We start from the raw sequence: 19266 nt of genomic DNA on the forward strand, positions 1-19266 counted from the left end.
ATATTTTACCAATATGAAATCTATTTTCTCCCAAAATCAAAATGTGTGAAAAAATACATTTGGCAAAAACCGTCTGCTTTACTTTCATCCTGCTGTTAGTCCTTTTGTAATGTGTGATTTTTAAAAGGAAAACAACTACACAAACATCAGTATTAGCTATTGATTTAATGATTTCTGTGATGTTTTGTGGTATTAGTTCGTTCATCAAAATATATCAACACTTCCAACATTGGTAGACACACATGTAAGCTGTCAATCACTCACTATCCACTCATGATGAGACTTTTGCAGAAAGAATGGCTGAGATCAGTATTCCTGATACATGGTTTTCCCACAGAATTGGGCTTTTTTTAAGTTGTTGCACAGGTAAAAATGTTTTTCGCAGGTACCCCCACATACAATTTTGGCTCTCCAACCCCCAATTCATCCAGAAATATTCTATAGGTGTAACATCCTCATCACTATTACTGATGGCACACTATTCTCAAGTGAATCAGTTTGAACTGAAATAATCCATAGTTAATAAAAAATACTGCAATAACACTTTACAAAATAGCAGTGAAATATCTCACCTAGAACCATCACTCTGGCAGCAGGAGAATGAGATGATGGTTTATCACTGCCTTCCTCAAATATTGTGTAGAAGCAGTTAAAGGTGCCCTAGAATCAGAATTTGAATTTTCCTCGGCATAGTTGAATAACAAGAGTTCAGTAGCTACATGGAAAAGACATACATTTGAGTTTCAAACCCCATTGTTTCCTCCTTCTTATGTAAATCTCATTTGTTTAAAAGACTTCCGGAAAACAACATAACACCGACTGTTACGTAACAGTCGGGATCATTAATACGTATGACCCCAATATTTGCATAATGCCAGCCCATTCGACGCATTAGACAAGGAAAGGCAGTATTAACGGCTGGATCTGTGCACAGACAAGGTAAGCAAGCAAGAACAACAGCGAAAAATGGCAGATGGAGCAATAATAACTGACATGATCCATGATATCATGATATTTTTAGTCATATTTGTAAATTGTCTTTCTAAATGTTTCATTAGCATGTTGTTAATATACTGTTAAATGAGGTTAAAGTTACCATCGTTTCTTACTGTATTCACGGAGACGAGAGCCGTCGCTATTTTCATTTTTAAACACGTGCAGTCTGTATAATTCATAAACACAACTTCATTCTTTATAAATCTCTCCAACAGTGTGTAATGTTAGCTTTAGCCCGTTAGCCACAGAGCACAGCCTCAAACTAACACAGAATCAAACGTAAACATCAAAATAAATACTTTACTCAAATAATTCGAAGCATGCATACAGCATGCATGACGAACATCTTGTAAAGATCCATTTAAGGGTTATATTAGCTGTGTGAACTGTGTTTATGCGATGTATATATAGTTAAGAGCTCGTGTGGCAGAGGAAGCGCATCTCTTAAAGGGGCCGTGCTGAAAAAATCAGTGCATAGTTAATGATGCCCCAAAATAGGCAGTTAAAAAAATTTATTAAAAAAATCTATGGGGTATTTTGAGCTGAAACTTCACAGTCACATTCAGGGGACACCTAGGACTTATATTACATCTTGTAAAAAAACAATCTAGGGCACCTTTAATGTCGACAGGTGATTTTACAGCTGCTCATCTTCCAAATTAGGTGTTTACTTGATTAAGTCCAATTAAAACAGGCATTCTTATTTCTAGTTACCCAAATATTGGTTTAATCTGGTAATTGCAATCAGTTTAATGAATTTTCGTGACAAAGTAAAACTAAACAGAGGTTGTAAGTTCATGATGTGTTCTACTAAAACATGTTCTGATCACACATGCTGAAATATTTTTGACAATGAAACTGTTTGAACTGCATATGTGAACATACTGTATTTTATCTGCATTAAACAGCAGAGATCACTTACTGTAAGACTGAACCTCTATAAGAAGCTGAAAAGCAATGAAGATGAACAATTCCATTACAGCAAGAGAAAAGAGATGAGACTCAAATAATAAAGATGAATTAGGAAGTAACACATTAGACCACAGGAAACATTTAATGCTTGTGCAGTCAGTTCTATGATGATGAACGTACATCATGTGACCACATGTACAGCAGATCTGGGATTGTATTCACAAAACATCTTAAGGCTAAAAGTAGCTTTTAACTTGCCATTTTAGGAGAAACTCTTAAAAATAATGGGCATGTCAGTCCTAAATTTAGGACTCCTACATTTTTGCTCCAAGATTGTCTAACCTGCCCAAAGACACTGTACACCATTGAGGCAATATGTTATAGAGCCTTGGGTGCTGAGCCTTTTATTCATAAATACAATACATATTTTGATATATTTTAATCTGCAATGACATAACATAAAGGTTCATTTATGTACAGGCAAAATGCATTAAATGATAGAAAATAAAAGATTGCAGTCAAGTTGAAAATAATGTCCCATCTTCTTTGTTGATAGCCTTGTCGGCCAGCTCGTGGATCTGTTCCACCTGGCAGGAGCTGTAGTTCACCTCTGTGAGAAGATCATCAGAACCTGCACAGATACACACTTTATTATCATGTTTCTATATCATGGAGCTCAGTTTATGCAGAACTAAACTTACTGTCAAAGTGGCAGAGACAGATGAATCCCATGAGTCCAGACAGAAATAAACCAACACCAGTGAAAACCAGCACTACTGAAAGCCATGAGACTGACAAAAGACAAAATCCATGTTTATATCTATATCAGATTTATTATGTGCAATTTTTAAAAATTAAATTCATTTTAAATTAACATGCCACCACATTATAAGATGATTAAAGGAGGAAATTGCAAGTTTTTTTTTGTTTTTTTTTTTTTGTTTTTTTGTTTTTTTAGGTTTTACAGATATTCAGAAGATCAGTTTTGTGTTGTGAGTGAATGAAGAACCTTCAGAGGGAATGTGATCAGAATGAGGAACAGCTGAAACAGAAAAGATGATGATGAAATCAGTGTTTCTAGATGATCTCAATGTCAGGAAAGTGATTCTCATTTAACAGATTTAATATTCTCTTATCAACAAAGCAAAAACACACTTACATGTTTGTGTCTGTCTGGTGGTTTGAGGAGCAGAAGCTGGACTGAAAACAGCTGATAGAATCAACAGTGTATGATCAGATATGAGAGATATGAAAATATTAGCCTAAAATCAGCTGCCAGAGACAATGATCAATTATACAGTTTAGCTGTAATTAACTGTATAACAATATTTGACTTCTAAATCCTGTGACTGAATAATCATAATCACATAAGAAAGCTGTGAAATAAACTAAGAAAGAATCATTTTCACATTGAAGCAATTTAAAGTGAAATGAGAAAATGCCTCTGTATTTTTTAAAATAATCTTCACTCACAAGTTGTTTTGTCTGTCAAAGTTTCACCAGTAGAGGTCGCTGTTGAAGCTGAAAGGAGAATTCAACAATGTCACATGATGCATTTAGTTTTGAGATAAAACTAGTTGGTTGTGCTATTAACGCAGTACACAATGATACAATATACATTATAAATATATTTAAAAACTGAAAAGTAAGCTGGGCAATGTGGGCATAATCATTCAATGTGATAATCATTATAATTAAAAAAGCCATCCACCTATAAAAGATTACTCATTTCAATAAACAGCAAACTGGAATAATTAATATGCAAAGGTATTTTAAATACATTGTAAAATCTGTGATGGTGTGTATGTTGAAATGTAAAGTGTGTGTCATAGATATGTTTGATTAAAACAAACAAATAAATCAAATAACATAATATCAGAAATGCTCTATATTAAAGGGATAGTTCACCCAAAAATGAAAAGTTGATGTTTATCTGCTTACCCCCAGGGCATCCAAGATGTAGGTGACTTTTTTTCTTCAGTCGAACGCAAATTATGATTTTTAACTGCAACCGCTGCTGTCTGTCAGTCAAATAATAGCAGTGATTGGGAACTTCAACTATAACAGTAAATAAAACTTGCTTAGACAAATCAAAATTAAAACCTGCGGCTCGTGACGACACATTAATGTCCTAAGACACGAAACGATCGGTTTGTGTGAGAAACCGAACAGTATTTCTATAATTTTTTACCTCTAATACACCACTATGTCCAACTTCGTTCAGCTTCCGGCTAGTGAGGTCTGATCGCGCTCTGACAACGGAAGTGATGTCTCGCGCTCATTGAAGTATATGGGCGAGACATCACTTCCGTCTTCAGAACGCGTTTTTTGACCTCACTAACAGGAAGTTGAACGAAGTTGGACATAGTGGTGTATTAGAGGTAAATAATATAAATACTGTTCGGTTTCTCACACAAACCGATCGTTTCGTGTAATGTGTCGTCACGAGCCGCAGGTTTTAATTTTGATTTGTCTAAGCAAGTTTTATTTACTGTTATAGTTGAAGTTCCCATCCACTGCTATTATTTGACTGACAGACGGCAGCGGTTGCAGTTAAAAATCATAATTTGCGTTCGACTGAAGAAACAAATTCACCTACATCTTTGATGCACTGGGGGTAAGCAGATAAACATCAAATTTTCATTTTTGGGTAACTATCCCTTTAAGGTTTATTGAGACATAAGATTAGTTTTTGTGGCAGTTGTCAAAGTTTGAGCAGTAGAGACTATCACACATTGGACAAAAAAAAAAATGTAGGTGTAAAGGAATTTGTGGTACTGTATTTCAACATATGCATTAAAAAGCTTACTCTGAACTGTCACTGGATCAGAGTGAGGAGATGATCTTTGATATTGTAAATAATTCACAGTGTAGAAGCAGGATATTCTCACAGATGAACTCTGACCTTCTGACCAAATACTGATTTCAGATCTAGTGAGTGAGAGCTGACATGATGAGCTCCATTTTGAGTTACTTTCTCTTTCATGGATGTAAAAGACACACATCTCAATCTTCAAATTTCCAGTATTCTCACAGCTCAGCTGAACTGTGTCTGTTTCCTGAATAACTGAAGGAGATGCTGTTAACTTGGCCTGTGGAAGATCTAATGAAAAAGAAAAGACAGAAGTGATCAAAAAGGACATTTCAATTACTTTTCTGTTTTCAGAAATATCTTGAAAACCTCATTGGTCCAAACAGTCTAATTGGTATTTTCAGGATTCACAAATATTTGACTAATGAACTTCCATGATCTTCAGTCATTCATGATTATTGGATAATTACAGAAATATTTGTACAGATTTATAAATGACTTTTACAATTGACCTTGCAAGTAACTTTCACTCTACACAAACACATGGATAAATATCCAGTTGATTAAATATTTTATTTTAGAATCTATATTCAACACAGTAATAATATTACATTGTTTTCTTTACTAATTTATTTACTATTATAATATAAATATTGCTTATATAATGTATCCCAGTCCTCACCTCCGATGATGATTGTGTCACTGCGTGGTGATGTGGTCCTACTGCTGATTGAATAATCACAGCTTAGCTGTCTGTTCACTGATCCTGTGAGTTCTTTGAAATAAAACCTACAATAAGGATTTCCTTGACCTCTGAATGCCCATTCCGGAGTCTCAGAGACATTTGTGTACAGAAGACCATCCTCAGTGTAGAGATGACAGATGAAATCATTTCTGTCTGGAACTGGTATACTACACATGATAGAATCACCCTGATTATGGATGGTAGGTTTCTGAAATGGACCTGATTAAGTTAAAAAATCCATAATTAATAAAACACACACATTCTCACAGATCATCTTCACTGAGCTGGACTCTCTTGAAAATGTTTAATAATATTAACAATGTACAATAGTATTCCAAAATTAATCAGATATTTTCAGTTCAAACTTTTGAAAAAGACAGCTATAGATTATTGCTGATGTACACGGTACAGTAAAACAAATATCAGGTAGGTTGTAGTTCATGTGTTTGTATGTTCAAAATAAAACTTATGATATCAGACATGCTGAAATATTTTAGCCAGTAAAACTTTGTTCACTATAAATGTGGAGTGGATATATTTAAAAAGACATTAAATAGCAGAGATCACTTACTGTAAGACTGAACCTTCACAAAAAGCTGAAAAGCAATGAAGATGAACAACTCCATTACAGCGAGAGTGAGAAAAGAGATGAGACAAACGATAGGTGAATTACGTAGTGCACAAGACCACAGGAAACCTTTTATGTAGATGAATGTGTATAAGACTACACTTATAGCCATGTGCAATGTAATATATTTCGTAAAAGCGTGCAAAAAATAGTTTTATAATGTTCAGTGAATCTACTGACAACTACCTGTATAGAGTATAGCTGCTAGAGTTGTTATCTAAAGATATCCATTCTCTGACTAATAAATCATCTTATTAGCATTTTCCATATGATATATAATATAATTTAATCATTTATTAAAACCCCTGAATAGAAAACATATAGTGCACAGGTCTGCGTTAATGCACAGCAGTGAGGATCAGAAGGGAACAAAGTTAAAATGTTCATGCATTTTATTAATAGATAAACAATATTTGACATCACTTTGCACCTTGGTGAATTTAAAGAGTAAGAAAAGAATATTTTTGAAAAGAGATCAGATCCTCCTGAAATGACAATATGTTTAACTTGTTTTATATATTAAAAAAATTATTAAATTGTCAGAGGATGATTTGGCATCTGTACTCATGAGTGTGAGAATCATCAGGGACGGTGCAATACTCGGCATCCTTTAAAAAAAGAAAGAAGGTGCCAGCTTTGTTTCTGAACACAAACAGATCTCTGCTCAACTCTTTTCCTTCCTTGTTGTCATCAATATCATCTGACACTTTGGAAATACAATAAACATTAGCCTTAATTTGAGTACAAGTCAGTTTTCTCTTTTTGGACATTCACCTGACTCATTTATGTGTGCGTTTCAAATGCCATTGGTGCATGTTATAGTAATATAGATCGTAGTTGATATAATATATTCTGGTAACACTTTAGAATGATGATCCTTCAGTAATGAATAACTACACAGGAATGATTTAGAAGTGCATTATTAACACTCACTACTATTAACTAACAAGAAAATCTGATTAATGAATTAGTAAGTAATAGTGCTCAGTTGAATGTGGTAGTTCACTATTAGCTAATCAGTAACTACTGGATTTTTTTTCATAATTGCCAGAGAACTACTAAGAAATACAGGTTCATAATTTACATGAATAAAGCATATAATTAATTCTAAAGTGAAGATCATGTTAACCCACTAGTAATGACTAAAGCAATTCTTCAGAAGGAATTAATTTCTAAAGTGAGAAACAGGATAATTCTAGTAACTACTGAAGTCACTGTAAACTTTTGATGTTTTTGTACAGTTTTGTACAATAAATCATTTTGATGTATTTGGTAACACTTAAGTAATTACTGGTGGGTTAACATGATCTTCACTTTAGAATACTGATCCAAATAATTACTAGTTCCTTTAGAATGATGTAGTAAGTCTGGAGTTATTGCTATCCAAAATGTTATAAAAACCTTAAAAGTTTACAATGACTTCAGTAGTTACTAGAGAGTTATCATGTTTTTCACTTCTGATCAAAATAATTAGTAATTTCTTCTGAAGGATTTGGTAAGACTTCAGTTATACTAGTGGGTTATCTTCACTTTAGAATTAATTTTACATTGTGCATCATTCATAGGGAGGTATGAAAAAACAGTAGTTACTGACAGTAGTTACAGTAGTTAGAGTGTTAATAAGGCATTACTCATTTGTTCCTAGTTATTCATTAATGATGGAGCAATTAATGAACAACTACACTTTGAATACTGACCGAGATTAAAGATCTTTTCACCTGCACATTGCTTCTTGTGTGATAGCGGCTCGCCTTCTTGGTTTAAAACGGAAGGATTTCCAATATTATGACGTAACCCCTCCTGTAATAGGATTAGTCCAACGAATTGTTCGGTTTATAATGCGTACCAAACCGAAAGCCTCGTACCGAACGGTTCAACACCCGCCAAATGCGGGTAGATTTCAGCTGTGGCGGGTAAGACAGCTACTCCCACTATCCACTTTGGTGGGTTGAATATAATTTCAGTTTACAGCCAAATGAAAAGTAGCCAAGCTCGTCGTATCACAAAATTACAATTCAGTCACAATTCTTTATCGATTAACTTGCGGTTATGAAGGTGGGATAGGCGGAATCGCGCTAAATGACACAACAGAAGCGCTCCCGTGCGCGATCAGTTCTCCTTGCGTCTGAATACACGCACACGCAGATGTCAAAATGCATCGTGTGGAGTATCTCGCGTGAATACAGTCGGCTATGGCTTACGGCTAAGTGGACGTAAACAGGTGGGTAAAAACTGGATATGTGTCAGTATATGACGTCCATGCATTCAGCAGCCCCCAAATAAATACCCCTCTGTCATTAATGTTAATCAAACATCAAAAAATGTTAAATACATGTTTGCTAAATAAACATATGTATCTGAATTTTTTTTTTTAATTACTATTTGTAATTTGCTTCTTTGTTCTTTTTATATAGCCTAACAAAAATAACTGTATACCTCATGTATAGTCTTGATTTGGGTGGTCAATCTGCATTTGTAAGTTTGAAAGGGTTTTAAATCTTGCAAATCAAGTAAAATGACACAAAATCAAGTAATTTAAGAATGCCAGAGTAAAATTTAATCATATAAAATGTAATTTCCCAACAGCAAAATTGTGGCCAGTGAAAATGCTGAGTGGCTAGTAACTTTGGAAAACCACTAGCCACAGTGGCTGGTGAGCAAAAAAGTTAATGTCAACTCCTGTATATATATATATATATATATATATATATATATATATATATATATATATATATATACACTGAAACTTGTAATTTTAGAAACTTTACAGCCTCTCATCACTGCTTCTTTCATTGTACAGTGTAAACATTATGCATAACAGCTTATTTTGGTGTGAACTGTTCCTTTAAGAGAAGATGTGGGTATAATGCTGATCTGCTAAAGACTTGAAAGAGGAAATGGCACCAGTTTCGGAGAAGCTGTCGTCACTATCAGCAGGTTTATTTATCTTTCTTTATTTATCTGTTGCTAAAGTTTCACGTTATCTGAGATTGATGTTCTCTTACAGATATGGGCTGCGATGTGGCTGGTACAGAAGCAGACAAAATGACACCAGCACCAGTGGAAACCAGCACTATGTGTCTGTCAAAACAAAACTTGGTAACACTTTACAATAATGGTGCACTAATATGCATTAATTTATGCTTAACTAATGCAGAGATAACCATGTTTTAATGTATGACTCATGAAGAACTAAACCATTGCCAACACTTTATAATAACTGCACACTATGAAGCATTAGTTAAGCATTAGAAAACAGTCAATTAATAATTTATAAAGCATTAATAGTAAGCAGTTTTTAAATACACCTAAAAATGCGTTGTTCTTGATTTATAAGCATTTCTATAATGTGCTTAATAATTGTATTTTCATACTTTATTAATGATCAATTTATCATTTTAAATTAAGTATTACATTATTTACAAACCAGTTATTTAGGAGTTGTCAGTGATGCATTAAAGCAGGGGTACTCAACAGGCGGCCCGCGGGCCGCATCCGGCCCGTCAGCATTAAATTTGTGGCCCGCATCATGCTACATATAAATGTATATTTATTATAATTTGCGTCTAAAATTAGCGTGAATATTACTTCGTTTTTTTTACACGTACACAAGGGTAGGCGTACAGTGCGCGTGACGCTGTAATCATCAGCAGAGAACGCGTATAGTGTACGCGCGCAGCACAGTTTTTCTAACCGCGAAGAACAATAAACTGAAGGCACTTTGCACGCGCGCATTGAATAGTTTTTGCACTAATTTAGTTTGTCCACAAGGTGTCAGCACTGAAACGGGCTGTTGTTTCAGTCTGAAAAGAAACGGAGAAGACGGAACAAGAGTAACAACAAACACAATAGCCGACCTTGTTGAAGAGCGCTTGTTTGAGGGGATTAAAAGATACCAGCAACTCTAATTTTAAACAAGTACAAAGACATTTTATTGTAACTCGAAAAAGTATCGAAAAAGACTAGACAAGCATGAATCTCTCTAGTGCGCATGTGTCGAGCACTTTGTGTTCGTGAACGCCATCAAAGGCTCGAGACTGTGCGCGCAAGTAAAAAACAAAGTAACCTTATTTTTCCATGATGAAATGCAGTTGACATTCCTCAAACTTTGCAGTGTGTAAGTTGCCGAGCAGCATAAAAACACACCTTTTATTCTTAATGTCAATGTGTTATAAACAGAAAGCAAGCAGCGCTCCCATTAAAGATCTGTCATCACATCATTGAGCTCACTGAGAATATCTGATTTATCATGTTTACAACGTTGGTTATAGTTAGGTAATTCATGAGATTGTGATTGAACATTTAAAAAAAAGAAAAAAAAAAGATTTTTGGATTCTTACCAAATTAAAAGGTAATAATAATATAAATATTAAAGCGTTTATTCTCTGAGTATAAATAGGTGCTATAAAAAGTGTTAAAAAGGTGCAATGGAGTATAAAAAGACTATAAAAAAAGTGCAATGTTTTCGTCTTACGGACAAACTCTTATCAGCCAGTGAACAACAGCCAGACCTTAAATTTCTTGTGAAAAGAAATGAAATAAGGATGAATAAGGAATGAATAAGGATTTCTTTTCATCAGTTCTTGTTTTTCTTTATGCATTTGTACATTAAGAATACAGCAAGACAAGCTATTAATCATTTTTTTAAATGCCATTTATCATGTTGAGTGACACTTTAAAAAGGACACCATACTATTAAGACTTAGCTAGATGATAAACTGCACTTTTAGTAAATAAACAGTAAAACTACAAATATTGTCTTAAGTAGGCCTAAAAAGTCTTACGATCCAAGTTATAACTTGTGGCCCTTCGCGTTTCATTTGGTTGAAATGCGGCCCTCTTGGCCTCTGAACTTGAGTACCCCTGCATTAAAGTGTAAGTAAATGATTAATAAACAATTTAAATGTATGCATCTTATTATTTAGTTACTCTGTGTTAAAAACACATATTCCTACTGTAATTCATGATTAATTCAAGTAGTTATAAAACATTCAGTGTGGTCAGTTAACTATTTTTGTGAGCTCATCTAAAGTGAGGACTGTTTATGCTTTGTAAAGCTTTTATAAAGGAGATTTAAAGGCTCAGGTATCTTCTGCACTGCTGTTCTCTAATGTTTTAAAGTTAGTACTGAGGTAGTTTTGACACTGTTAAATATTTTATTACATTATTATTGTTTTATAAAAACATTATTTGTTGTATTTTGGCATTCATGTAATCCAGTGTTGGCACTGGTAAATTTTTATTCAGCAATGTTTACAGAAATGTATTTTTATATCAGATTGCATATTAGTTTCATTTTACTGTTTTCTGGAGGAGTACAGGGATTGTTATTTTCTGTGAAATTGAAGAAGTTTATTTTTTAATTTTTCATCCCTTGTAAAGTTTCTTTTTTTTCCTGAAATAAATATTTCTATGTTCTGTATCCTTTAAATCTCCCTTAATAAAAGTTTTACGAGGCATGAATAGTCCTCACTTTAGATGAGCTCACAAAAATAGTTAACTGACCACTTCTAAATGTTTTATAATTATACCTTAATTAATCATTAATTACATTAGAAATAAGTGTTAATAAAGCATTTATTAACACACTGAGTAACTATTACTATATGTCTAAATAATAAGATACATAAATGTACATTTAAATTTAAAGTTTATTAATCATTTACTTACACTTTATAAATGATATCATAAACCACTGACAGCTTCTTAATAACTGGTTTGTAAATAATGTAATACATAATTTAAAATGATAAATTGATCATTAATAAAGTATGAAAATACAATTATTAAACACATTATTGGTGTGCTTATAAATCAAGAACAACGCATTTTAAGTGTATTTAAAAACTGCTTACTAATGTCTATTCATGCTTTATAAATGGTTAGTTTACTATTCACTAATGCTTAACTAATGCTTCATAGCGTGAGTTATTCTGTGTTAAGTGTTACCCCCAAATCTTTTATTGTCAGGTATGCTAAACTTACTCGTCTCTGCTCTTGTTTCTGAAGCTTTTTGAGTGGATGTTGTTGAAACTGCAGTACATCTTAAAGGGATAGTTCACCCAAAAATGAAATTTCTGTCATTAATTACTCACCCTCATGTCATTCTACACCCATAAGACCTTCATTCGGATCACAAATTAAATTTATTCACAAATTAATTGTTGAATAAAGTCATTATTTTTGTTTTGTTTTTGCACACAAAGTGCATTCTTGTTGCATCTGAAAAGGACCTGAAACGGACCTACAAGTTCACAGATCTACTGATTCAGTAACAGCATCACACAACTGTTGTTTCTGACTTCATGGATGATACTGACCTACAGTGAATCCCCTGTTATCACAGGGATAAAGATCATATTCAACTCTTTACTATATTTTGTTTATTTGACCTTGTATTATACAGCTTATTGAATGGGTCTTAAAGGGGACCTATTATGCCCCTTTTTAAGAGATGTAAAATAAGTCTCTGATGTCCCCATAAGCATGTGAATTAACACCACAAAACTCCTCCAAAACACACTTCTTCAGCCAGCATCCTATAAAACACTCAGCAGACATGAATTTTCTTTAGAAATATATTGAAATTATATTAGTGCAAAAACTATTTTAGTTCAGCTTATTGAATTCCAAGCACATCTTACAAGGCAGTATTGAGCTAGAGATAATCTTCTGTGGTCACAGAGGTCACAATGCATTCAACACCAAACACTAAGTGATGAAAATAAAACCTATTCGTAAGCAAGATATTTTATTTATAATGAATGTACATAATGAAACAAGACTTGAGGCTCATCAGTGCATCTTCACCAAGCTGTAGACTTGATCTACTGCGTTTGACTGAACTGGTTTGTCAGGGATCGTGCAGTACAGGTGGTAAACATTCTAGAGGGGGAAAAAAGAGACAAGATAAATGTGTTTGTGTTTTGTTCATGATGGATGTCTCATTGGTTATGTGCTTTTGGGGTGTGACTGTTCACATATTACCTAATTTTCGGCTATATTTGAACTGAGGATCTAATGATACTAATTAACAAGACACAGCTGAACTCAAACACTAATCAAATCAGGAACCATGACAACAAACAAGTGTCAGGAAAATAAGAACAAAGCACATGTGACCAATGAAAAACAAACTCTAAACATGAACTAAACAGAACAAAACAACTGAGACCGTAATATGTATCACTTTAAACAACATGTTTTGACCATGAATGAACAAGCTCTTTGTCATAAAGCTTTAATATATTTTAAGGAATGACATTTGGCACAGCAGAATCATCTCCTCTCAGACTGATTGTGCAACAGTTATGATGAATTTAGTATTTGTTCCACTTCCTCTGTGTGAGGTCATTGTGATTGGGTGGGTCAAGCTTCTCGATGCTTTTATGTGAGCAAAACTGAGGAAGTTTTGAAACCACAACATGTTTTCATAGTAAAGTGACATGACGTGTTGTGAACACACACAAATACTGTGAACACACATCCGGAGCAGTGGGCAGCCATTTGCTGTGGCACCGGGGAGTGATTAGGGGTTAGGTGTCTTGCTCAAGGACATCTCAGTTGTGTGTAATGAGAGTGGAAGAGAGCGCTGTTCATTCACTAACTCCACCTACATTTCCTGCCAGCACTGAGACTCAAACCTGCGACCTTCAGGTTACAAGTCCGACTCTCTAACCATCAGACCACAACTGTAACCATTTGTAATTAGTTCATTAGTTCTTTACTAATAACCATTAGTAAAGAACAAGTAAGATTTGATTCATCATGACCACTCTAATGAAAATACTTACCTGAGGGCTGGTACATTGAATTTTCAGACATAATGAAAGAGTACGTCGCTGTGGGATCTGGTGTGTTGTCCTGATGGGAATTTGGGTGTTCGAGGCCTTTAGAGGAACAGCAACTGGACAAATGTGAAATGGATTCTCCTAAAGATTGAAACTTGTCATTTAAAAGCTTCTCATCACTGCTTCTTTCATTGTACAGTGTAAACATTATGTAAAATAGCTCATTTTGGTGTGAACTGTTCCTTTAAGAGAAGATGTGGCTAATAATGTTGATCTGCTGAAGATTTGAAAGAGGAAATGGTACCAGTTTCTGAGAAGCTATGATCACTATGTGGTGTTTTTAACTCAGCAGTTTTGTTTTATCTTTCTTGGTGCATCTGTTTCTAAGCTTCACACTTTCTGAGATTGATGTTCTCTTACCCACAGATATGGGCTGAGATGCGGCTGGTACAGAAGTGATCAGAGAATATATCTCTGCAGGTCCAGAACTCTAAAAAACAAATAAGAATTAAGGTCTCGTCCATTTCAGCCATTCTTACTCATTATGGCATTATTAATATTACTTTGTGATTTTAAAGATTAATTACAAAGATACTCACCATACCGATTTTTTGACTGGGAACATCTGATGACATTGATCTCATTTTATTGCTAAGATCAAATATCAAATTTTTTTTACTTTATGGCATCTTTTCATGTATGCATATATCAGATAAGGTGATAAACATTTGCACATACAGCTCATAGACTACAATCAGGGTTAACTAAAACTGAAACTAAAACCATAAAAAATAAAACGTACCGTTTTCTTCTTTTTTTACCTAGAAAACAATGAGCTACAGTATTATGTTCAGTTTTTACTCCAGTATTTTGGTCAACTCTCTGTTGTTTTAATGATAAAGTCACATGATCATTTCTATATTGAACAGCATAGAGTGAACAATTATAAACTTTACTTACTTGCAAACCGACACAGACAGATGAATCCAGTCAGAATGACACCAACACCAGTGGAAACCAGAACTATAAACCATGTGTCTGTGTCAAAACAAAACCAACACTTCATGTTTATGTGCATTATGATGATAAATATGAGTGCTAATATCAGTCCACCTGACAACTGATGTGATTGTAGATTTGTTTTACTTTTGTTGTGTGCATGGAAAGAAGTAAATGTTCTACAGAGATCTCAAAGAGAATGCAATAGTCAAATCATTTCAAATATGGAAGAAAAAGATTGAGAATAAAACCTCTGTGTAGTGGTGAGTGGATGATCTGTTATTACTCTTCTGTCTTGCCCTCTATATACCTGTAAGCCATTGTCAAGCCTGTTTAGACTATGTTTTTGAATAAAGCTTTGCACATCCACACATTTCTCATCTCAGTCGCCCCGTAACAGAATACTCAGCCACACAAGGATCCAGCGGCTTTTCTGGAGGTCACTGGTCAGGGTCACTGGACATTGCACAGTCATTATTGGTGCTCAAGCAAAGCACACGATTATTGGAGGACTATATTCAAGAATATTTAGACATTACATACTATTCAGATCTGTGCTGATAGACTTTTTCTGTGACGGCATTAATCAGCCACTTAAATCAAGACTAATTTGTGAGGGACACCTCAGTCTCCAGGCCACCTTCCTCGCCCTCCACCCCGCCACCTGGTCCGCCTCCCTCTTGGACTTTTGGATTTTAGAAGCGTCTAGAAGCCGCTCCTTTGAGGGGGGGCTATGTCATGATCCCAGTTCTGTGTCTTTTGTTTTGTATGGACTCTTGCACCACACTAACTGATGCAATTCACCCCGGACTACATTTCCCATCATCCATTGCTCTGATTACACACACACAGCTGTAGCCAATCAGACACCCTACATAAGCCATGGACTTTCTCTCTGTCAGGGCAGAGTATTGTTTAACATGTATGCTGGTTTAGTGTAGCTACTTTACAGAGCCAGTTCGTATTTCTAGTTCTAGTCTAAGTCTAGTCACATCTTGTTTACTGATTGCCTGTGTCCTGATTACCCGCCTGTCTTGGATTTCTCTCTCTCATCTTGTCGTCTGGATTCTGTTATAATGTATCGCAACTGTTTCCGAAATTTGATCTAATCAGAAAAGGTGTTATCAGTACTTACCGGTTTTACTGTATGTTGTGGTTTCAGAAGTGGACCTTACAGTTAATGCTGTTGAAAACACATAGTGAATTTTGCTGGGATGTAAAGTATAGTAAATATTCAACAAATCATGAGCGTAATAATGTTTGTTTGTTTTTTTTTTTTGTTTTTTTTTAAATTTACTAATTACTCACAGATTTTCAGGGTTGCTGTAGTAGTTTGTGCTTTGGTGGTTGTTGTTGTACCTGCAGATACAAATTACCAGCATTATAGTTAGTGGGATTATTTGCAAGCTTTAAAGCAAAGTTTGTTTGTTGAAGATACAGATCCTTCAAATATATATATATATATATATATATATATATATATATATATATATATATATATATATATATATATATATATATAAACCCTCAGATTAGAAGCAGGTGACTTTTCCTAAAGTTGCAAAAACTTTTAAATTTTTCTAACTTGAATCCTTTTGTAATGTGACAAACATCAGTATAAGCAATTGTTTTGATGATTTCTGTGATGTTTTGTGGCATTATTTGGTTCAGCAAAATACAATCATCTGTATGAGAATATTAATGCTTCAAAGATTGGTTGACACTCATGTAAGCTGTCAATCACTTACTGAGCAATTGCTGTTTATTTTCATGCTGTTCATTTTATTGCCATTGTTTAAAAATCATAATTAATCAATTCAGAATCATGAATTGATTAGTTATGATTATAATTATAGCATATTTCTGAAAGCTATTTCAGCATTCAACATTTATTTATTTATTTAACATTAACAGGTATTCATTTGTGTAGTCACAGAGATCCATACGAGGTGCAGAATAGTGTGACCCAATAAGCTTCTAAAGATTTGTCAAACATATTCTGGCTCTCTGACATCTCAACTTTGATCACATGATCAACTTGTGACTCTTCCTTACTGCCTAAATGTATCAGATTATTCACTTTTCAAGCGTTTGTCTGTCGTCACAGACCACTATTTACTGCACTGTCCACAACTGATATAGAATCAGCTTCAATGCTGCATAGTCTGCATGAATGAGTCTCAACAAACCACAGGGATTATGATTAATCATACTCAACACTTTCCTATATTTAGTATATTTGTCCTTTCTGTGTTGCATTATACAGCCGATTGAAAGGACTTTAAATATCCATCCAGAAGTGCCCTATAGATGTAACATCACTAACCCTGATGGAGGGTTTCTCAAGTGAATCTGTTTGAAGTGAAATGATCCATATTACTAAACACATCGTAATAACAGTTTCTTATGCAGAAGAACAGCAGTGAAAAATCTCACCTTGAATCTTCACTGTGGCAGCAGGAGAATGAGATGATAGTTTATTAATCCCGTGCTCGGTTGTTTTGTAGTAGCAGGTAATGTTGATTGATGCAGGTGATTTTACAGCTGCTCATCTGAACACTTCAGAACCAGTGAGATCGAGCTCACATAACCAATTGGATTTTGTATTGTTCTCATTTCTGTTTATGTAGAAATAACACAGATCCACTGTAACATCTGCTGGTGTCTCACAGATCATCTTCACTGAGCTGGACTCACTTATGACATCTGGAGGTACTTTTAAGGCAGGATATTCTGAAACAACCCAAAACAGATCAATTGATCGTTACATCTCCTAACTGACCATGTTTACAGAACATGCATAATTTTTATATTAAAACTATGGTCCATGTTTTGGTTTAACCTTCAAACAAATTAATGTCTGGTTTCACAGACATGGCTTAAAGGGGGACTATTTCAAATACACTGTTTGGAAGTTAGTCGAGCGATACCAACAACAAACGTCTAACCAATCAGCATTAGGGGGCGTATGACAGTCGAGGAGAATGAACGATCAAGAGAGAGATTTGAAAATAATAATAAAAAAAACCTGCAGAACAAAAAAATGGGACACAATACAAAACAGCTCAAAAGAATATAACTGGAATGAAGGTTTATGATTGGGCAAAATTCTTTAGGACCAGCATTAATACTAGAAAAGCTTTCCAGTGCTGGAGAGAGCTAAGTGGGAAGGCCTGAAAACAGACGCAGAGGTTGCTTTGATCCCTACTCATGTGAGTAAAACTGGGTTTTTCATGGTCTGGAACTGCTGTGCTGTTAGCAACTATCAAGGAACACTTTGTATTTACTCTTGTGAACTGTACTTTCATTTTTAGTGCTTCTACTGTTTGTTCATCAACTGTGCTTTATGTTTCGTGAAGCATTTTGTTGCGCGTCAGCTGTGATACACAGACAACCACTCTCGCACTGCGTGTGTAACAGTGGCCAGATAGTGACAGTTAGGCCGTGTGTCCACCAGAGCGTTTTTAGCAAGCTGAAAACGCTAGGCGCTCTGCTTAAAACGCCCGTCTGTGAGCGCTTGAGCGTAGGGTTTTTTTCCATTGAGACGCTTTGTTGCTATGATACGGAATATCAGTTGGCCAGTGTTGTATTTGTCCCGCCCCTCCTTCACTCTGATTGGATGGCTGGCTAAAAAGTGACAGTGATGAGCGCAGCGTTTTACTCAAAGTTGAACATTCTTCATCTCGAGGCGACCAGTAAAAAACGCCCAGCTCTCAGCGCTTGAGCGTGAAAAAGACGTTCAGCGCCTCGTTACGCTCCTGGCGTTTAAAAAACGCGGCGTTCCCATTGAAAACAATTGAAAAAAATACGCTAGCAGCTGGAAAAAACACTTAGGTGGACACACGGCCTTAGCAGCCTTAAGCCAAAAAAGCGTAATGCTTCGCCCCTGGCGGTACGCAGGGAAGGAGACCAGATGCCGTTTTTTGAATGGATGTCAATGGATGAGAGGCTTCACTATGCTGATTGTGGACCGCGTTTGTGGGGAAATAGCTAATCATTTAACTAATCGACAGCCTGTTTGCCAATTTTCTGAATGTTTTACACTAAATTCTTTCGTTAGGAACTATTATGTAGATTTTATCTTGATAAAAATGTATTTTTTTTTAAGAGAAGGCAGACTAGGGAATGTTGCGACTGATGTCACCGCCATTACACGACAGGCTGAGAGGTGCCGCACGTGATTAAGTTAGACGTTATGCTTTCTACAATGGTAAGAGATACAGACCCTCTTTTCTCTCTTTAGTATGCAATCTATGGTTTAGTGTCATTGATAGTGCATTACTCTCAGCTGCCAGCAGTGGTTGGGCAGGGGTTCAGGGTTCGAGACTGACTTGGAGCAGGGTGGATAGTATTGTAGAATGAGTTTTGGAGGCGGAGCAATGAA

General features: G+C 35.2%; 2 protein-coding genes across 3 annotated transcripts in view; both read right to left on the bottom strand.

The window, feature by feature from the left end:
* LOC137021439 (uncharacterized) overlaps positions 1 to 19266 on the bottom strand; it is a 61133-nt gene that overhangs the window by 23468 nt on the left and 18399 nt on the right. The window lies entirely within an intron of this gene.
* LOC137021827 (uncharacterized) lies at positions 2427 to 6139 on the bottom strand. Its single transcript, XM_067388805.1, has 8 exons — positions 6037 to 6139; positions 5403 to 5684; positions 4718 to 5011; positions 3382 to 3429; positions 3068 to 3118; positions 2918 to 2950; positions 2610 to 2699; positions 2427 to 2539 (listed from the first exon to the last, which is right to left on the bottom strand). The coding sequence occupies exons 1-8, from the start codon at positions 6089 to 6091 to the stop codon at positions 2427 to 2429; spliced, it is 966 nt and encodes a 321-aa protein (XP_067244906.1). The 5' UTR covers positions 6092 to 6139.

Source organism: Chanodichthys erythropterus, chromosome 6 (genome assembly GCF_024489055.1).
Source record: "Chanodichthys erythropterus isolate Z2021 chromosome 6, ASM2448905v1, whole genome shotgun sequence".
Taxonomy (NCBI): Eukaryota; Metazoa; Chordata; class Actinopteri; order Cypriniformes; family Xenocyprididae; genus Chanodichthys; species Chanodichthys erythropterus.